A 21,076-nucleotide genomic window follows, 5' to 3' on the forward strand; every position below is an offset into this window, starting at 1 on the left:
AAAGGGTGGTAAGATCAGACAAAAATGAATTCAGCCATTCACAAATTTCATCAGGGAAGGCTCCTGACACCAAGATCGTACAATCATCCGCATACGTTATAGGTTAGACAGTTCATGCAATATCAACTCGGACAACTCCAAGTTTCACTCTACGGGTCTCGGACATCTTGATCCTAAATTCTACGCACGACAGGCGTCCAAACATATAATTTATTATCCAACGTTTCAAACTTGGCCGGAGCGTAGTTTGCTCGATGAACTCAAACAGCATGGAGTGCTTGACAATCTCAAAGGGTTACTATCACTGTTCTATCGCACGGCTTACTTTGATTGAGTGCTCGACTAATATGAGTAGAGATGGCGTGTAGCGCAGTTGTTGTGCTGCTTGCGGATCTCATGTTATTGATCGGCAACTAGACAGTTATTTCTGATGCTGGGGTCTTTGTTACGGGCGACTAAAGCGAAATTGGTCGGCACGATTTACCTTTGCTGGCATACTTGCTAGGCTTCAGTAGCTGGTATATTTTCCAGACTTCGGGAACGATGTGTGTGGCTAGCGACAGGTTGAGAACTTTATTGAGATACTTGACATTCGGCCGTCCAGCTGTTGCAGTTTAAGCACCGCCGCTACTCGCAACATAATTTAATTCCTCCGCAACTGATTGATTGATTCATCTTACAAAAGGTTTTTCAGTTCCCATCACCAGTACAGATTTCGACATGAACTCTAACTGCAAATTACTATTTCGTGAATTTTATTTTACGAACATTTTGGAAATGTATGGATCTACAAATCGACTTGTAGAGCAGGGCTCTCTAGAGCAGACAAGGAAAATTTTATAATACCAAAGATTGCAGTCCGACTCTATTTTTTGCTCAATGTTTGGGACTTCCTAGCGTAATAAATCTTACATAGCTTTTATAAATCTTAGATAAGTAAAAGAATAAATAAATACATGTGTATAAATAAAAACACAAAATTTATCTCTATTGGATCGATGGAATGGGTTCAAATGCTGATGAAAAGATCGGATCTATCACGACTTCCTTTGAATAGGTTCAAATGCTGATGAAAAGATCGGATCTTTCACGACTTCATTTGAACCAATACAAAAGATCCAGTGAAATCATGGCATCTCATGGAACCACTTCCATAAAATTTTGCTGGGAAAATATGGAAAAATGCACAATGTTGCCCGGATTTTGCCCACTTCCATTATTCAAATAATGAAGTTATTGATCAGAAATTCCAATTATGTTTTATTCTTATGCTTAAGATTGCTTGAAACAAGTAAGGAAGTATCAGTCAGCTGTGCCGACTGAGATATTCCCTCAGCCTCGGACCTAAAGAAAGAAAAAAGAAAAATACAATACTTCTGAAGTTTCTAGGAGCTTTTTGAGTTTTTGAGCCAATTTCTTAGGAAGTAAGGATTTGCCCCGAAAAAATTTGTACCGTTTTAACTAGGGCCGCACACAAAACATGTTGCCCAACATTTAAAAGAGAGATTGTGGGAGATTTCTCTCTTCGATGGCTATCTTACGTACTACCTAATGTAGTTGGTATCGGCAGGCTTTTTTTGAGATTTTGTGCCTATACCTCAGGAAGAGTGGACATGCCCTCCCAACAAAAGTTGCGCCGTCGTAACAGGGCCTTCAAGTAGAACTTTTTGGAAAGAATTTTAAAACGATTCGAGATGAATTGTTAAACTGCACTTTTCATAAATTTTGTGTTGTAGGTACCCGAAGGGCGGGACCGATATAGTCCATATTACAATGTGATACATGACTAGATGAAATAATACGATATGCAAAGTTTGGACCAATCAGAAACTTCCTGTCGAGGTTTCTTGGAGCTTTTAAGACATTATCTCAGGAAGTTTGGACTTGCCCCCGACAAAATTGGTACTGTCGTAAAGGGGGCCGTAAAGAGAAATTGCTGAAATTTCAAATCGACCCGAGAAGAGCTCTAAAACTTCACTTTTTCCGAATTTTGTTTGGAACCCGTTCTATGCCTGGAAATAATATAACCATATCCAAAATTATGACCGATTCGGTTATTCCCTTCAAGAGTTATCGTGCGCACCATTTTAGCGATAATTGTTGAACTTTTGTGGGGAAGGTACCGAAAGTAGTGGACCACCGATATGGTCCATCTTCGAACTTAGAACTAAGTTTGAATAAAATCTCGAATGCCAAATTTTTGACCTGATCGGTGGCTTCGTTCGAAAGTTATCGTGCGCACCAGCCAGCAAGCCCGACCCTCTTTAGCCCAATGGCTGAGGGTATAAAAATGGGACTTTAAAATATTCTTTCGCGTTTAAATAAAACAATAAAAATCCGTCGTTATAGTTCATGTTTTTGGTGCGGCTCTTATAACTTTTTCCCTGAAAACACTTTTGTAGATTAAAGTTAGTTCCAAATATTTTGTAATTTATTGATTCTGTAAAATCTAATCGAATTCTGATTCTGTGTTATAAAAGTGACGGGCATTAATTCAATATTAGTTGTGATAAATGTAAAATGATATTTCCCGATTTCCCGGGAAATATGATTTTGTTTCCCGGGAAAATCCCGTAACCAAAAAACCTAGAAATCCCGGGAATTCCCGGTGCGGGATTTACCTACCCAAAACCCTAAATGTTACCGATTTTTGTCGGTAACTCAAAAAATGAGTTACAGAATTCCACTACAGATGGGCTTATTGTCCGACTGTATAGTATGTGAATACAACCGTCAATGAGCTTGGAACACTGAAAAAACTGTATTTGCAGTAATTTGATGTTTGGTCTTAGTGTGGAGTAAACGCTTTCAATGATTTTTCCGTTTGGAAGCAATGGTATTCTTTCTAGAATCCCAAACACACCCATTCTTTAGTAAAGCATACTACATATTTCCAAGTGCATAAATTCACAAATATCGGAAGTAATGGCTTAACCATATGAGTACCCACCATTTTGGATATGACAGTTAATGGTTTCATCTGTTTTTCGGCACAAAGAACTCCGAATTCTGCCATAAATCAATCCTAAATGTTTTTGCAAAGAAAATCTACATAGTTAAGAAAATTTTGCCACAAATACACATTTTCATTCACTTTACATATTATGGGTACTTTACACGGTATGTTTTTTACATATGAGTTGCCACTTCTCCAATACAAAATGTATATGCAAAGTGACAACTCATATGTAAAAAATATATCGTGTAAAGTATCCATTACAGGCCTTTCCTCCCTAGGTAAGACATGTAAGCCTTACAACATTTACTTAAACGGGATTCGAACAAGTACCCTTGCACCTATTACTAAAAATTATAAAACATTCAATTTTATTACATTTTAGTTCGAAAATAATTAATTGTATTTTTGAATTTTATAACGTGCCATTTAAGCTGAAAACAGATACAACATTTGAACATATATGCCGACAAACAGATAAACGCTGGACTTTGGTATCGTCGTCACCCTGTTGTTGTTGTTTTTTTCTCGACGCCCAACGCAAAACTTTAATCAAACGTTGTATCTGTTTTAGAGTTGTACAATCTAGTTCATTTGAAAGATCTAGTTCAATAGTTCAGCTCTTTTAACTGAACTAGTTCAGTAATCTAGTTCATAGTTCACTATCCAGTTCAATAATTCGGATCATAATCGTTCAATCAAACGCATACATACACCAAATAGAAACAAACAATAGCAAAAATCTTATGTCAACGCGAAAAAGCTTTGTGCGTGTGTGTTTATTTTTTTCTATCCAGAACAAGGCACATTCAATATGGGAATATGTGGAATTTGTTGTGTTTTTGAAGAAATCTTCACTTTCGAACAGCTATTCATTGTACCTTGATCCAAAACGTAAACAAACTTATCACATTACGAAGGCATCACTTAACACTGACGACGGCGTAACTTTATGCATATGTGAACGACATGTTGAACTAGATTGTGAATCGTTCATCGTACGGTCGCCGACTGATTATAGTTCAGTGAACTATAATGAACTATATCGACTGATCTAGTTCATACGCTCTATTCAATGAATCGTTCAATTGAACTAGTTCGTTCATGAACTATACAACTCTAATCTGTTTTCAGCTTTATGCGTCCATAGTTGTAATCATGGTACAATAATACAGGTAGCATTATCGAGCCAGCTGATGGTAACATAATGTGTCAATTGCATTGAATTGATGTCAAATTTTGACATCTTATGTTATATGCCATTTAGATATGACACCATTAGCCGGATTTAGCCCATTATCAGGATTTATTTGCTAAATCCAGTCAAAATCTACCAGATTTCCCATACAAAAATAAATCCTTCTATTGAGTGGATTTGTTTTAAATCTGGCATAAATCCTCGTATACAACTCTGTTTTTTGCAACATGTTGCTAGAAAATACAAAAAGTTGCAAGCTGGCACAAGAAACAAGGTAGATGCATCGGTGAATTGCTACACTAAAAATAATTTAAAATGTAAAAATTTGTAAACAAGGTGGAAAAATTAAATTTGTTTTGATGTACAAAGTTGATTTTAATCAACCAAGACTAATATTTATGATGTTTAAACGATAAAATAACTCGTTTATTTATTTTAGATGGACAAACTGCGATAAAATAATTCTTTATTTGCTCTTTAGTTAGCATTAGTAGCATAATGTGCATGGCAGAACTACCAGGTAGTGGTATCACACCAGCTGATCGAATATGAAAAGTCAAACCCCTTTATAAAAAAATAATTTTTGTTGTAATTTCCCCAACAACATAAAGAAAGTTTTGACATAACATATTCAAAATTTTACGATGCCACTACCTGGGTAATTGTGCCATGATAATGTGCTAACATTTTCAGTATTAAATAATAAATTTGTAATTTTACGTGTGTTTTTTGAGACGAATTCAATTTACAAAAAATTCTTTTGACGTTTCAAATTCGTTCAGATGGGCTGATGCATCTACCTTGGTAATTGTGCTATGAACAAAAATCAGCTGACTGCCATTTAAATCCTCCAAAATGTATATCTAAATGCAATGAGATTTGTACTGGATTTATTAAATCTAGTCGAGGATTTATGGCTAGTCTAAATGACCTATTACCAACAATTACCGATGCGGCTACCTGTGTATTTGTACCATGGTTGTAATATTTTTTTACACAGAAACAATAGCTTCGTTCCCGTACTTTTTAATAGTAAAACTAGTAAAAGAGAGAACTGCAAAAAATTTGTTTTCACACACAAGTTTTTTGAAATAGTTCGGGAACGGAAAAATGGAAAATACGTAAAAAAAACTGGAACAAATGTCAAAGTCGGCGTATCAGCCAATCAGACGCCGGCAACCATGTTACTATTTTTTTACTCGCCCAAATTTGTCGTGTAAAAAGTTTTTAAAGAGAGCGTCATTCAGCGCCATTTTTGTTTAAAGAAAAGTGAACATTTTACAACTTTTTTGTGTACGGGAACGCTTTTTCGAGTAAAATGTGTAAAAGTCGTAAAAATTGTAAAAACTTTTTAGTTCTGAAACGCAGCTAATGATTATGTTCGCTATTATTAGGTCTGTACGACAACCCAAAAGTTTGTACAAATTTGTAAAAACTTTTACAAAATGCTGTTCGATAACAAACTTGTAAAGTAAAAGAGAGCGAATTTGGAGAGAATTGTGAGAGAATTTTGGAGAGTTTTGGAGACTTTTGTTACTGAGAACTTACAAGTTTTTGCAAGCAAAATTTTCCTTGTAAGAATTTGCAAGTTTGATCAGCTGATTTAAATTCGAATGTTTTGTGGCGGACTTTCAAATTCTTCGCAAAAACATAAACAAACATTTGGTTATTAAAATAATTACAAGATAAAAAATAAAAGAGATAGCTAAACAAATTATGGAAAACGACTTATTTTGTAAAATAACCTATTTTGTACTTCAACACAGTTTTATTTCTAAGGTATCAAATCCCAGCAAAAAGCGGCGCATCCATGGAATAGGAGGAACAATATGTGGACGGCCAGCCGTTAATTTATGATATGGAAAGAGAATTATTTTTGTAGCAATGGATAATCAAACAATTCTCGTATACAATCTTCGATTGTTAAATTAAATCTTATCCGCCAAACTTCTTGTTTGTCAAATCAGCTGACTTCTTGCAAGTTTTTGCAAATTGTTGTTCGATAACATTCTGCAAAGTTTTAGCTTCGAGAGAGTAAAATAAGTGGAGAGAAGTTACTGAGAACTTGCTGAGTACTTGCAAGTACTTTTTACTTGCGAAGTTATCGTACAGACCTATTATAATCTATACACACATATATGTACTAATATTGCAGAAAAATGTCGATAATGACCCATTTTTTGTCAAAATATTTAACAAAAGTTACAAAATCGGAATATTTTTGACGCGTAGAAAACAGGATCCCTGTTCCTTTACGTGCAAGAATCTTCAAGTTTTACCACTTTTTACTCGAAAAGCGTTCCTTTACTTCAGATACAATACAATTCATATGAGAGCAGTTTTCAACTTTTACTACTTTTGCCGGTTTTACCATTTTCAGAAGTAAAGGAACAGACCATGGTACAATAATACAGGTAAAAGCAAGTCCCAGCTGATTAGGTTCACCCGTAATACTAGTGTCAAATACAATATGAAGTTTATGAAGTTGTTCCTTTCGTTAATTGTCAATTAATATTTATATATTTTTACTTTCTGATAAACAAACATTAAACACATATCGTGCGAACTTAAGGGTTGTTTACACCATCTATCAATGTCGTATGAGATGCCAAATTTTCTACCTGCGAATGTTGTACACATAGTGTAACCACTATGAAAATTTTCATCTATCAAAATGATTTGGCAACTCATATGTAATTTTTTCATTTAGGGAGCGCTCTATTTGATACGGCATTCTCGTATGTAAACATAAATTTATCAGCTGTTTTCTGACATTCTCAAACAAAAAATGAAAAACAAAATCTTTTAAAAAAGAAAATGGAAAGGTATGTATATTTAAATATTCAGTAAAGTAAATAAATGGCGTTTATAATGTTATTTTCAGATCGATTGGTCGAAAGAAGCAGTCTTTGAAATGATTGTTTGGTGGCAAAAACATGAATGCCTCTATAACTCCAAACACCAATTCTACCAATTCAGTTTCCTTCTACCAAAATTTAAAATTTGCGCAAAATTGCAACTCAACAATAAATGTAAATAATGACAAAAACAGCTGTTTTTATATTTTTAGGTTATGTCATACGAAAATAACACTTGCAGGTATGAACGCACAAATTGAAAATTGTGTGGATGACGTCAATTTTGACAAACATAGAGAATGTCGAATGGGTGAAAGAAATGGCAGCTCATATGACATTGATAGATGGTGTAAACAGCCCTTTAGAATAAATAGATCCAAAGGATACAACTTGCAAATAGTTTAGCATCTGTAAGGATGGTGTAAGAGAACAAAAGGCCGTGTAAAATGGTGTGTCAGGCATTGGCGGATACAGGTCAGTGCTATATTTATTTAGGGTCAAGTGGGTATTTATGCACTTAAAAATATTTCATTGCAGACAAGGATCTGATGGAAAACCTTATGAATGAAATCTCAATATATTGGATGCACTGTGAATTATACGGAATAAGATAATTGCAGAGTATGGTTAAACTTCTATTATGGAACCTCAGTGTTTTTTGATTTTGACGAAGCAGATTTGTTCAAAATATCCCTAGTAGGCCCCTCTTGCTAAGGAAGAGTTATCAGAACAGCAGTTTCGTCTCAAGTGTTGCTGTAGTTGGCATCACGAAACCAGTACTACGTGGTTGTTGTTTTTAGCTACACAAAACGTCAAGAGATGGATTAAAAAGAACATAAACCCACGTTCAGATTTCGTAAGTCTGAACTTACTAAAAGGCACCTTGAAACTCTCCTTTCGTTACACCTGTAGGATGAAAATAGTGAACCCATTTTGCATCTATGAACTTCAGCCAACAATTTTTGGGGATAATGTCCAAACACACTGATTTTATTTAAAACATATGTACATACATAGAACAAAATATATTTTACATATCGAATTGAGATGTTTCATTTGTTTATGCCGTCTAATGGGTACTTTACACGATATGTTTTTTTACATATGAGTTGTCACTTTTTATATACAAAATGTATACGCAAAGTGACAACACATATGTAAAATTACATATTGTGTAAAACACCCATAAGGGAGTCAGAAATAGAGATGTTTGCTTATCCTGGCAACATCGGCAGCATTTCCTATTACAGCAGGTATGTAGTTTTCTGCCCTACTGCATCACCATCGGCTTTCTTGATTTGTTTCTAGCAGCAAAGACATAAATACAACTAAGACTAGACAAAATGCATGCAACAAAAAAATGTTAACAAAACTTTGTATAGAAACATTACCCTTAACAGGTTGCAGTTAATTCAAAATCGCAACTAAGGAGGAACATTTCATGTAATGGTATCAGAAACGAAATTTATGAATTCAAGGATGTGTTCAAGAATAATTCTATGTCAATTGGATTGGTAAATTCGATTAAATACGTAAAAATGTATAAAAGAAAAAAATGTTACATCACCATATCGTAATATAACATTATTGCTCTGTTCCTTTACGTGCCTGAGGTTACCATTTTTTACCATTTTTTAACCTGTAAAGTGTTCCCTTACTTTTAATAGCATACAATTTACATGAGAGCAGTTTACCACTTTTACCATTTTCTGCCACTGTTATCATTTTTAAAAGTAAAGGAACAGTCCATATGTTATAGCCCATTTAGATATGACTTCATTAGCCGGATTTAGCACATTATCAGGTTTTAATTGCTAAATCCAGCCAAAATCTACCAGATTTCCCATACAAAAATAAATCCTCGTATTGAGTGGATTTGTTTTAAATCTGGCATAAATCCTCGTATACAACTCTGTTTTTTGCAACATGTTGCTAGAAAATACAAAAAGTTGCAAGCTGGCACAAGAAACAAGGTAGATGCATCGGTGAATTGCTACACTAAAAATAATTTAAAATGTAAAAATTTGTAAACAAGGCGGAAAAATTAACCCTTTCGGCCCCGAACTTTTTTCCTCGCATTAGTAGTTACTTTAAAAACATAGAATTAAAGTATAAGTCATAACTAAGACATAACATAAATTGGTGGGCGTTACCCCGCCTATTTCGGAAGATACAGTACATTTTATCTAAAACTTATTTGCTCATTATTTTGTGCAATTATGTACATATAAATGTTATAATCGTATAGAAGTATACCTCTGACCTTACTTTTGAAGAATCAAAACTAAAGTTCAACATAAAGCTCATACATTTTGATTTAGAAACGATTTAAATAATTTGGACTGTACACATCGATTTTTGACATGCCGTGATTTTCCAGACTTCACACTGAATAATGCATCGTAGTTCTGTTGATCGGGATACAACTGGCAATTTTTTATAATTTTTGCAATCTTAGGACTAGAATTAGCCAAAGCAATGTGTTCTTTGAGGAAAAAATTCCGTTAGTTTTAAATAAAACGACGTTAAAATCGAAGTTGCTTATAAGCAACGTTGGGGCCGAAAGGGTTAAAATTGTTTTGATGTACAAAGTTGATTTTAATCAACCAAGACTAATATTTACGATGTCTAAACTATAAAAATAATTCGTTTATGTATTTATTTTAGATGGGCAAACTTTGATAAGATAATTCTTTATTTGCTCGTTAGTTAGCATTAGTAGCATAATATTCTAACATTTTCAGTATTAAACAATAAATTTGTAATTTGACGTAAGTTTTTTGAGACGAATTCAATTTACCAAAAATTCTTTTGACGTTTCAAATTCGATCAGATGCATCTACCTTGGTAATTGTGCTATGAACAAAAATCAGCTGACTGCCATTTAAATCCTCCAAAATGTATATCTAAATGCAATGAGATTGGCACTAGAACAAATGAGACTAGACAAAATGCATGCAACAAAAAAATTTTTACGAAACTTTGTATAGAAACATTACCCTTAACAGGTTGCAGTTAATTCAAAATCGCAACCAAGGAAGAACATTTCATGTAATGGTATCAGAAACGAAATTTATGAATTCAAGGATCTATTCAAGAATAATTCCATGTCAATTGGATCGGTAAATTCGGTTAAATACGTAAAAATGTATAAAATAAAAAATGTTATTTCACCATATCGTGATATAACATTATAGCTGTGTTCCAGAACTAAAAAGTTTTTACAATTTTTACGACTTTTACACATTTTACTCGAAAAAGCGTTCCCGTACACAAAAAAGTTGTAAAATGTTCACTTCTCTTTAAACAAAAATGGCGCTGAATGACGCTCTCTTTAAAAACTTTTTACACGACAAATTTGGGCAAGTAAAAAAATAGTAACATGGTTGCCGGCGTCTGATTGGCAGATACGCCGACTTTGACATTTGTTCCAGTTTTTTTGACGTATTTTCCATTTTTCCGTTCCCGAACTATTTCAAAAAACTTGTGTGTGAGAACAATTTTTTTGCAGTTCTCTCTTTTACGAGTTTTACCATTAAAAAGTACGGGAACGAAGCTTTGGTTAAATTCAAAAGCCATTCACTGAAGAATGATAGCAAAAAAATGTCTTATCTTGTTGTATTTATTGGCCTGTTCCCGTACTTTATAAAGTGGTAAAAGTCGTAAAACTTGTAAAAGTCGTAAACGATTTTCATATAAATTTTGTGTACGGGAACGCAAAATGAGTAAAAGTGGTAAAAATTGTAAAAACTTTTTAGTTCTGGAACAGAGCTTATGTCTTTGCCCTTTTTGCTGGGAAAGGATCGTCTTTAAATTTGATTACACAGAAATTTCTTAACAGCTGATTACCTTACGTTGGCTACTATTTCAGACTTTTTCTGTAAAACGCGCTTTAGTTAGTTTATTATTTTATTGTTAACGCATGTTTTTTGTAAAGGCATCACAGAAATTTATAGTATTTAAGCTTTGAGGACAATATGAAATTCATTGTTGAAAATCTGAGTAAAAATTCAGGCCGTTTGGGTCTTTTAGTGCAACAGGAAACGGGGAAACAATTCAAGACTCCACTTTTACTACAAACAACAAAGGTAAGTAGGAGTAGTTTTTTTCCATAAATTCTCTTAATTTTTGTATTAACTTATAAAATAATGGAACAAGACGGGTTTACACGCGCACGCCCGATTTTTTTGAAATTTTTACCACAGGTAGGTCTCGTTGCCCTGATCACAAAAATATATATATCGTCTAGATGTAATACATACTTCCCGAGATATAGGCCATTAAAGTTCCAAATTTTCCTTTAAATTACAATTTTCTTTTGCAATAGCCGGCCTTCGGCCGGGGATTTAAGACTTTCTCCTATGGACAGAGGCAAATCTAGGGAACGGGAACAAAAATTATTTTAAATTATAAATGTTTCTGTAATTAGCCGGCCTTCGGCCTGGGATTTAAGACTTTCTGCTATGGACAGGTACAAGTCTCGGGAACGGGCATAAAATTTTCTTTTAAATTAAATTTTTTCTAAATAGCCGGCCTTTGGCCGGGGACTTAAGACTTTCACCTATGGACAAGTGCAAATCTAGGGAACGGAAACAAAACTTTATTTTATATTATTAATTTTTATCTTATTAGCCGGCCTTCGGCTACATATTTTTGGAACTTTAAAGTCCTATATCTCGGGAAGTATGGACTACATCTAGACAATATATATATATTTTTGTGATCAGGGCAACGAGACCTACCTGTGGTAAAAATTTCAAAGAAATCGGGCGTGCGCGTGTAAACCCGTCTTAAGCCAAAATAATTTTTCAATTTAGGGTGGTAGCGTGCCTTATCTTTCACGTGAAGTGTTCGATTATGTTTCCAGCGATTGTCAGGTCTTGCAAATGTCATTGGCTACCATGGATCATATGAAAGAGGCATTGGCACTATATAAGGGCAACGTTAGTGGATATGTTGGTTTCAAAAATTATCCCACAATGCTAACAATACGTGATCCCTGTGAAAAAATGCCCAACGGTTCGAATGACAAAGATATTGTGCCCTTGTTCACACGGCGTGGTAAAGAAACTTTAAGCCCAGAAAAATATATTGAATTGGTGGAAACTTTTAAACCCGACATCTATCAAGGTCTTAATGATGCCGATACAAATATTGATAGTGCAAAGAAAAGAATACAAAAGTCGGTTGATCGCACAGAAATTTTTATGAGGTTCTGTTATGAACAACACTCCAAATCGGAGATATTAAAGAAATCATGTCTTTTTGTTCCCATAGCTGGTGGTTATAACACCTTCAATCGTTCCCAATCGATCAAAGATGCGAAAGCAAATGGTGGAGAGTTGTGTGGTGGCTATATATTTGAAGGTTTCCATAATTATGGTTTAACTGCAACAGAAGTTACTTCAGAGCAGTTGTTACCCATTATGACGCATTGCCTTAAGGAATTGAATGCTGATAGCGGCAAACCAATAATGCTACCAGGAGCATATACACCATTGTTAGTATTGGAATTAATAAAATTGGGTGTTGATATGTTTGATTCGTCCTATGCATATTGTGCAGCTGTAAATTTCAAAGCGCTATCATTTAGTTGGGACGAAAAGGAAATCGATGTTAGTGCAACGCCATTTATTGATGTTACCGATGATGGGTAAGTGATGTATTCTATTTTTGCATTAAATGTTATAGCTTTTCTCTTACTAACTGCATCGATGATGAATTGAGCAATAACTTAGGAATTTGTTGGGCAGATAGCCTTGAAGGACAGCCCAATTGTTATTGAAGAGGCATACTATCCAAGCAAATTGATTGTTCTACAGTTTGCATTGAGAACGAATATGCTGCAACCACCATAAGTTCGCCAGACATCTCCATTGTGTAGGGTGCAACTGATAAATTACGTGCCCAGGCAAACCGTCATTTCCCTAGGCTCAGACCACCTTCCTATCATCGTCTCCGTAAATAGACATCCCGACTTCATAACCTCTGAACGCCGTATTTTTCGGAACCATTGGGAAAGTTGGTGGGCAAGGGTTCAGAGAATTTACCAATCACCGTTTCAGAGAGCTGCAAATTCCCTCAGATCCTCGGGTAGCTGAGTGAACTTTCCGGGGCATCATCACTGCAGTAGCCGCTTGCTACATAGCTGCTATGGTAAACTATGCGACGCCAATATCGTATGCAAATGTTAGCGCTACGCAGTGGAAAATATTCAAATCTGCCAGAATCCCGTCCTGAATGCTGCAACAAAGTGCCTCCTAAGGCAACAGTGTATCAACTTCATGATGAGACGAAGATTTTTCCGAGGCATCAGCACAATAGGAAGCTGTCGATACAGTACCTGCTTGGGTGTTATCGCAGTGAGAATCCGCCACACAGTCACTTCTTCATGATCTAGAGAGAGAGAGGTTCAAACGAGAACCTATAGACCAACGACTCTATCGGACAGACACACTGATTCAGTTGCACAGGCATAACCAAAGTACAGAGTGAATGGCGAACTCGGAGACCACCTCCATCTATGGCAGTCGCCATAGGCAAACAGGAGTGTTTTAAGCCCAATTAAGATTCGCAGGATGCAACTGCCACAATTTGTGTTGGGCCCGAATTGATAGAACGATATATAATTCATGTCCTGCATGTAGATTAGGACCGCGCGGTAGGCTCCAATTGCCTCCCTGATTTTTTATGGACGCAATCAGTCCAGCTTGCTGAATTTTTGAATCTGTACACAGAGCAACTAGATAACTGAAAAATATATATGAACGAACATATTTGCGATGCAACATACTTGTATTTGCGATGCTACAACAACAACACCAATAGGTATTGGGTGATATAAGGGATTAACAATTTGTACGCTAGTTCCTGAAGCTCCTTCGCTATTCCCGTCGCCTTTCTAGCTATCACCTACACCAGTGGTGATCTCGGAGAGTTCCCTTAAGTACTCGACCATCTGACGGATATTTCGTGCTGGGTGTTCTGTTGACTGAAATGATGATAAGAAGGAGGTCTAAACCAATAGAAAGGGGTTCCAAGGACCGGATGTCACAATGATGACGTCTGGCAAGCGGTGACAATTCCCGCTTACCCTGGTAGGAGCGCTTTCATTTCCCGTACATAATGTAGATCTATTAATTTGCTCGCCCAGCGGTGTACATTTCTGGTCATTACCTAGAACGGATTGCCAAAGCTCATAGTTGGCTCTCCAAGAACGGTCCTTCCACAAAAAGTTGTAACCATTGAACGGTGACAGGTTTCACAACGTCTGAAATTTCGCTGACTTTGTTGTGTCTCGTATTCGCCTTGGTCCACTCTGTTGCTCGACTTTATCCAATAAATAATTCAATTTTTTATATTGAACGTAGATTCCCCGAGAGTTTTCTCACTTTCCCCTTTAAATTGAAACGGCGGAATTTTCTTTCAGAATAACCCCCAATTTGTTTATGGAATATATTTCAATAAATTTCAGCTTTACATTTCTAAATTAATTTCTAAATTTCAGCCTCAAAGAAGACTTTACACCTCTGCTAAAGGATTGCTTATGTTTGGCTTGTCAGAAACATAACAGGGCGTATATTCATCACTTGTATAAAACATCAGAACTTTTGGGCCCAATACTGCTAATGATGTAAGTAGAAAATGTGTTGATATTAGATTTTGTTGTTCACCAATTTTATTTTCGTTTTTTTTGCAGCCACAATTTACATCACCTAATGCTGTTCTTTAAGAAAATACACGAAACAATAGCCGCCGATAGTTTAGATAATTTAATAAAATTAGTTAAATATCAAGGAGGAGATAAAGCTGTGGAATATCGCATAACGGCCAATACTAAAGTAATTAGTAAAGCCGGCCTAGGCAAAGGATTTGCCGAAAATAAATCATAGTTCTAAAATTGACTATTTGTACTTATCGCGACAAAGTATGTGCAGCAAACAAAATTACATTTCATTTAAAAAATAATTATAAATTTGACTAAAAACATTTCCCGTTTCATTGTTAATTTTTTGTATGATGTTAGCCTCCGTTAAGTTGTCGTATAGCTCTTTTCCTGTAAATACCATAATTATCATTTTATTTGTTTTTTTTATTATAATTTGCTACATACCTCCCACTGGAACATAACCAGCTAATTCACAAAATCCTATATTGTAGGTATTCAGATTTTTAACTATACAATATTCTTGCCGCACAAAAACGAATACTTTTAGGACGTTGGTTTTATTAGGCAGATTTCTCTCTGGCGTCAAAAACAAATTATGTGGCATATTATTTATACACAACCATTGTAGGAATTCATTGAGTCTTTTGACTTTCTTTAGTTTCACTGTCTTCGAATCTTCTAGATTTATTTGAAAACATATAGCTTCTGTGGGCATATTTGGTGCTAGACGAAAAATATCTGGTTCGCTGAGAAATTGTAGATCCTACAAATAGAAAAAGGAATAGTTTAACAATCGACGAAATGAGTAGTTAGGAAAAACAACAATAAATGCCAACAACGTTGGTTCGTATATATATTTTTTCAGTTATATGGACTGAACCAGGAGGCACGTGAGTGGGGTTAGCAGTTAAACAAATGCAGTGTGCCGTGCGGTCCCAATCCACATGCATGGTATGTCTCAATACGTATTGAAGCAGCTGTAATCTTAGCAGGGCTAAAACCACTCGTGTTTGTCTTGGCAGCTATCGTTCTCTTGCTGCGATATACGGATGTCGTTATGGAGACTGTACTATACATTGTACTGCCTGCGCAGCTACATCAGTGTGAATCTCAATCAATCTCGTTGATCTAGTGGTTCACGTTTGTACCGTTGGACCTCTCCGGATCATTAAGATCTCCTCTGGTAAAATTTTCGTCTTCTCATGAAGATGGACCACTGGTGTGATGAATAGGCTGCCTGTTGCAGACCTCATGACGGCATTCTGGCAGGTTTGAATATTCATCCACAGCGTAGAGCTAACACTTAGGGGTCGGTTATGGATAACAACTCAACTGTAGTTGGAGAGGAGAAATTAATACAATTAAAACGAGTAAAAAGACGGAAATTTTTGTCAAATTCAATCAATATCAGGGTTTTGAACCTCCAGCTATTAATTTAATTGTAAAAAGTATAAATTTTAATGCGGAAATAGAAAATTCTATCACTAAATTTGTTGTGGGCAACGCAACTGGAGTTGGGTTGTTATCCATAATCGACCCCTTAAATATCACACTGGCGCCGCATGGCTTACCACAGACCGGACAATTGCTTTGTAAAAGGTCAACAAGGTTTCTTTGTCAGCACCACAAGTGCTCTTTCGCACGGCATGTGGGCCCGTGCCCATTACTACGCGTTAATTTTGCCGATGGTTTACGACGCTAGTTATTTACGATAATGTTACAGTTGCTCTGTAAAACTAAGTCTAAAGTCTTATAGATTCGTTAATTTTATATTCAATATAAGCAAAACTTACCACATGATCAATATATAAATCCTTCACAATGAACATTAAGTGTAAATGTAGATGATTTACTGATGCTAGTGCACCTGGACTGTTATAACCAATGCGGAAATTCCTTTCGCCATTCTCAATAAGGCTCTCTAGAAAATCAACACAAAATTGTAAAGCCTTTTCACAAATACGTTGTGGTAGACTGGAATGAACATCTGGGCAAATAAGTGTATGATAGCGTGTCAGGGGGCTATTGTTAATGATTATGGACATTTTGCTTCCCTCATAGTCCACATGCATTAAACATTCCTCTGGTTTAACTTTCTTGAAATTGAATTTATCTTCATTAAATTGAGGTTCCAAAGACAGTATCGTTTGTGGTGGCCTACGTAGAGCTGTCCGCTCTGGATTTAACTGAGAAATGATATGAATTAGTTGTTTAAAATAACGTTTAATCGTTGTGAATTTACCTCTGAATAAAATCCATATTCTCCTGGTAAAATTTTACACTCTGTTACATTTAAACGATACGCAAAGATGTTGGGAATCAATTGCAATTGTTGCCATTTTTCCTTTAATTCATCGAGGAGTAAATTTGCGGACATTTTCCGAAAGGACATTTAGTTTTTTTGCTTCCGCAATTGGAAAAGTAAAACAGCTGTTTTTTTGTTTACAGTAGAGAATGTCATATGTTTTCTCAATTCGTTCAACAGCTGATTTTGAATTGTGTGTAAAGCGGCGTTTACACAAACCATCAATGTCGAATGACATGTCAAATTTGCTACCTGGTCCCGGTCCACACTAGCGTGAATTTCATTAAAAAATTTCACAAAGACGTATAGCAATAAAGACTCGAACAAATGCATTTTCCAAAAACATATGATAATAGTTTCACATTTTGGTTACAGATGGCTACACAACTCACTGGAATTGATAACAGCAATGTTAATCGCTTTTGATTCCCATTTCTCGCGGCAGAAAACATTAACGTTGTGTTTTGTGGCTAAAATTTGTTTCTTCACTATTTTTTACTTTTTATTTAATAAAAAAACAAAAGTCAACGCCGTAAAATTTGACTTTTAATGTTTTTCTTGTCAATATTCCAATGAGTAACAGTTTTCGTTTAACAGAATGTTGCTATAATGTCGTAGCAACAGAGGTTAACCCCCTCTACAGTTAATTTTTCACAATTGACTTTTCCTATCTTATAATTGGTCTGTTCCTTTACTTCTGAAAATGGTAAAACCGGCAAAAGTAGTAAAAGTTGTAAACTGCTCCCATATGAATTGTATTGTGTCTGAAGTAAAGGAACGCTTTTCGAGTAAAATGTGGTAAAACTTGAAGATTCTTGAACGTAAAGGAACAGAGCTAATATTGACATCTTTGAATTTCATGAAATTAGGAGTTCTTAAATCGAATTCCACACTAACTAGGCGTTTACACCAGACAGTTTGACTTCAAATACAACTCTGATTTACTAACACATACATACATTTGTCGTTTGTTTCCCAGCTGTCCATCATTTTTTCACAAACAGTAAGGAAGACAAATTTTTGACATTTTTGTAAAAATAAAGCTGTGTTCCTTTACTTACCTGAGGTTACCATTTTAACCATTTGTTACCATTTTTAACCTGCAAAGCGTTCCTTAACCCCGAAAAGCGGCAAAACTGGAAGCAATTTTTAAGAGAGTGAGAGGGGAGAGGGAGCGAAAATGGCTTTCTCTTCTACCACAGGCTACCAGCAAAATTTCTGCAGGTAGAAAATGGCAGAACTGATTTTCCGACTTTTGTTTGACGATTATTTCACAAAATGGACGAAAAACCGAAGAAAAAGTCGAACACTGACAACACTAAATTAAAAAACTGTGAAATAAAAGACGAAAATTGTTTTTTTATGTTTTTTTCTGACATTGCTGCCGGATCTACCATTTTTCCGTTCCTATACTTTTCTGGTAAAAATGTTCATGAGAGAGCAATTTTGACACTTTTCTCTTTTACCACTCTTACCATTAAAAAAGTAAAGGAACAAAGCTTAAGTGAGATAACAATTGAAATGTGTTGAAAACAAAAGAACATGAACAAAAACAAAATATGTGAACGGAAAAAAGAAATCGACGATTTTCATTCAAAATTTTACAACTGTTTTTACAGTTGTCTGGACGCCTACGTCACACAGGCAAGTTTTGGGATTTTGACAATCAATACATGAAGTCAACTGTCCTGTTATTTGTAAACGCAGGGTGAACTTAACAACAATTGTACAAGTGCAGTAACTTCTTGTAATCGGCTAAGGTCATTTGAATTAGTTGTTATCATTCTACCATGTTTTTTTTCGAAAACATAAAGGAAAAAATGTTATCGTAGTAAAAAATAGTAGCTTCTTGCAGGTTCTGGAACACAGCAAATTAAAAAAAAAAGATTTAGAATTTTTTTTCTTTTGAAAAATTTAATTTTTTTCCAAAATTAAACATTAAAAAATTTCAAATGTGTAAAAAACTGTAATTTTAATGGGAAACAGTATGGAAAAGTGTACACTACCCCTGTGCATAAGCTTTTAACTCGTAAAAATTTTTTATTGAGATACTAAGGTTTTCACCTGGCTTTTGTAGCAAATGATATACGGCGAACTGAACCAAAATAATTAATATTTAATATTTAACAGAAGCAAAAATATCTGGCATGGAAATAAAATTGCATAAATTGGAAATTGAGATATCCCAGAGTCTTTTTATATCACAATCATTTCATCAATTTTGCTAAAGCAATTGGGAACATATCTTCATTGTTGGAACGCATCCAACCAAAGCTGAGATACTCGTCAGTACAATTCAAATAAAAGAACGGGAAAATGCGATGTGCGCCAACCTATTTTGCATCACAATAGAGGTAACATTTTCCACATTCATTGACGAGCTTTCCTTTTGGAATACGCCTACTAGAAGCGGAGATATTCGCATTTGAATAAAACGTTGAAGGTTCTCCACATAGTTTTTAGCCCATTCCGGCCCCTGAATATTATCCGACCAACATCAATAGCCTCTCTCTGTTAGACCCCCATCAAACCAAAAATTTCGTGATGATCTGATCAAAATTAACACCTGTAGCGTGGTTTCAAAAAAAAAAAAAAAAAGATGGAAGATGGGATGTATTACCGACTATTACGATATCTCCGTTATTTGGCCACCTACTCCAACATACACTCCATCATTGCAAAAATGGAATTTTCTACTTTTATAGTCAGGCTTTCCTTTTGGAAGGTGCCCAACCAAAGCTGTGATGTGCGTCATTATAATTAAAATCGCAAGAATGAAAGTTGGATTTCATTAGCGACTGTTGTTATATATTCGTTGTTTGACCACCTACGAAAACCTACTTTACTTCGTTGATATTTTCTACTTTTGTAGTCGGGTTTTGCTTTTAGTATACTCCTTATAGAGGTTGCTTTTGAATAAAACGTTGACGTTTTCTCCAGATAAGTTTTTTGCCCATTCCGACCCCTGAATATTATCTGGTCATCACCAAAATATGTAGTCTCCTTCCCATCCGGGGTCCCCATTAACCACCGATATTTCGTGACGATCCGATTAAAATTGCGACCTATAGCGTATTTAAAAAAAAGTTGAAAAATGGGATGTATTACCGACTATTGCGATAACTCCGTTATCTGACCACCTATACCAACCTACTTTGCTTCATTGTAAAGATGGGATTATCTACTTTCATAGTCAGACTTTGCTTTTGGAAAGTCGCCAACCAAAGCTGTGATTATAACTAAAATCGCAAAAATTAAAAGTTGGGTTTAATTTGCGGCTATTGCGATATCTTCGTTGTTTGACCACCTATGACAACCTTCTTTACATCGTTAGAAAGGTGATATTTTCAACTTTCATTATTTTTTTGTATGTCCCTTATGGAAGCTGAGATATATGCTTTGGAAAAAACGTTGACTTTGTCTCCAAATAAGTTTATTGCCTATTCTTGCTTATTCCCCTTCGGGACCCTCATCAACTCCCAAAATTTGGTGACGATCCGATCAAAATTGCGACCTGTAGCGTCATTACAAGGTTTAGATGGACAGACCGACAGACGGACGGACGGACAGACAAACATAGCAAGATCGACTCAGCTCGTCGAGACATTCATTTTGGTATATATAAGTATTATTTCGATGAATTACAAACTTTTTGGGCAAAACCAACTTATAATACCCTCCCCACATAGTGGTATAAAATAGGGTATACAAAATGTAAAAGAAGTGTTAAACGGACGAAACGAGACGTGTACAAAAGTATATATGGGCATCATTCTGTGAAAACGGAACACGGCGTTCCAAGCTGTTCTCTAAAAGTTCTAGTCCACTAAAGTTGGAATTTCACTAAAATTTAGTTCACTTCGTTTTAACGCTACAGTATTTTTTTAAACGGTTCTTAAAGACAACAATCCTATCTCCCTAAAAAAAACAATGAACAATGGACACAATAGGTGTGTCTTTTTATGTGATAATTAGTAATAATTATTACTAATGTTTCAGATTTTGACAGTTGTATAAAGGAAAAGTTGCTGAAAAAAATGTTTCAGCAACATTTAGTAAGTAAAAAGACACACCTAATATCTGTTATATT

The 21,076-nt window shown here is 35.3% G+C and overlaps 2 protein-coding genes across 2 annotated transcripts; one reads left to right on the forward strand and one right to left on the reverse strand.

Moving 5' to 3' along the window:
- Positions 1 to 10,833: 10,833 nt before the first annotated feature.
- Positions 10,834 to 14,999, forward strand: LOC141402810 (queuine tRNA-ribosyltransferase accessory subunit 2). The gene is made up of 4 exons (XM_073984793.1): positions 10,834 to 11,100; positions 11,830 to 12,665; positions 14,520 to 14,645; positions 14,712 to 14,999. Exons 1-4 carry the CDS (start codon positions 10,990 to 10,992, stop codon positions 14,902 to 14,904), a joined length of 1,266 nt encoding a protein of 421 aa, XP_073840894.1. The 5' UTR covers positions 10,834 to 10,989; the 3' UTR covers positions 14,905 to 14,999.
- LOC141402811 (GDP-D-glucose phosphorylase 1) lies at positions 14,431 to 17,288 on the reverse strand. The gene is made up of 4 exons (XM_073984794.1): positions 16,924 to 17,288; positions 16,475 to 16,867; positions 15,126 to 15,444; positions 14,431 to 15,068 (listed from the first exon to the last, which is right to left on the reverse strand). Exons 1-4 carry the CDS (start codon positions 17,071 to 17,073, stop codon positions 14,959 to 14,961), a joined length of 972 nt encoding a protein of 323 aa, XP_073840895.1. The 5' UTR covers positions 17,074 to 17,288; the 3' UTR covers positions 14,431 to 14,958.
- Positions 17,289 to 21,076: the final 3,788 nt, after the last annotated feature.

The sequence above is a fragment of the Musca autumnalis genome, unplaced genomic scaffold (assembly GCF_047663935.1).
Source record: "Musca autumnalis isolate F117 unplaced genomic scaffold, ASM4766393v1 scaffold_4, whole genome shotgun sequence".
NCBI lineage: Eukaryota > Metazoa > Arthropoda > Insecta > Diptera > Muscidae > Musca > Musca autumnalis.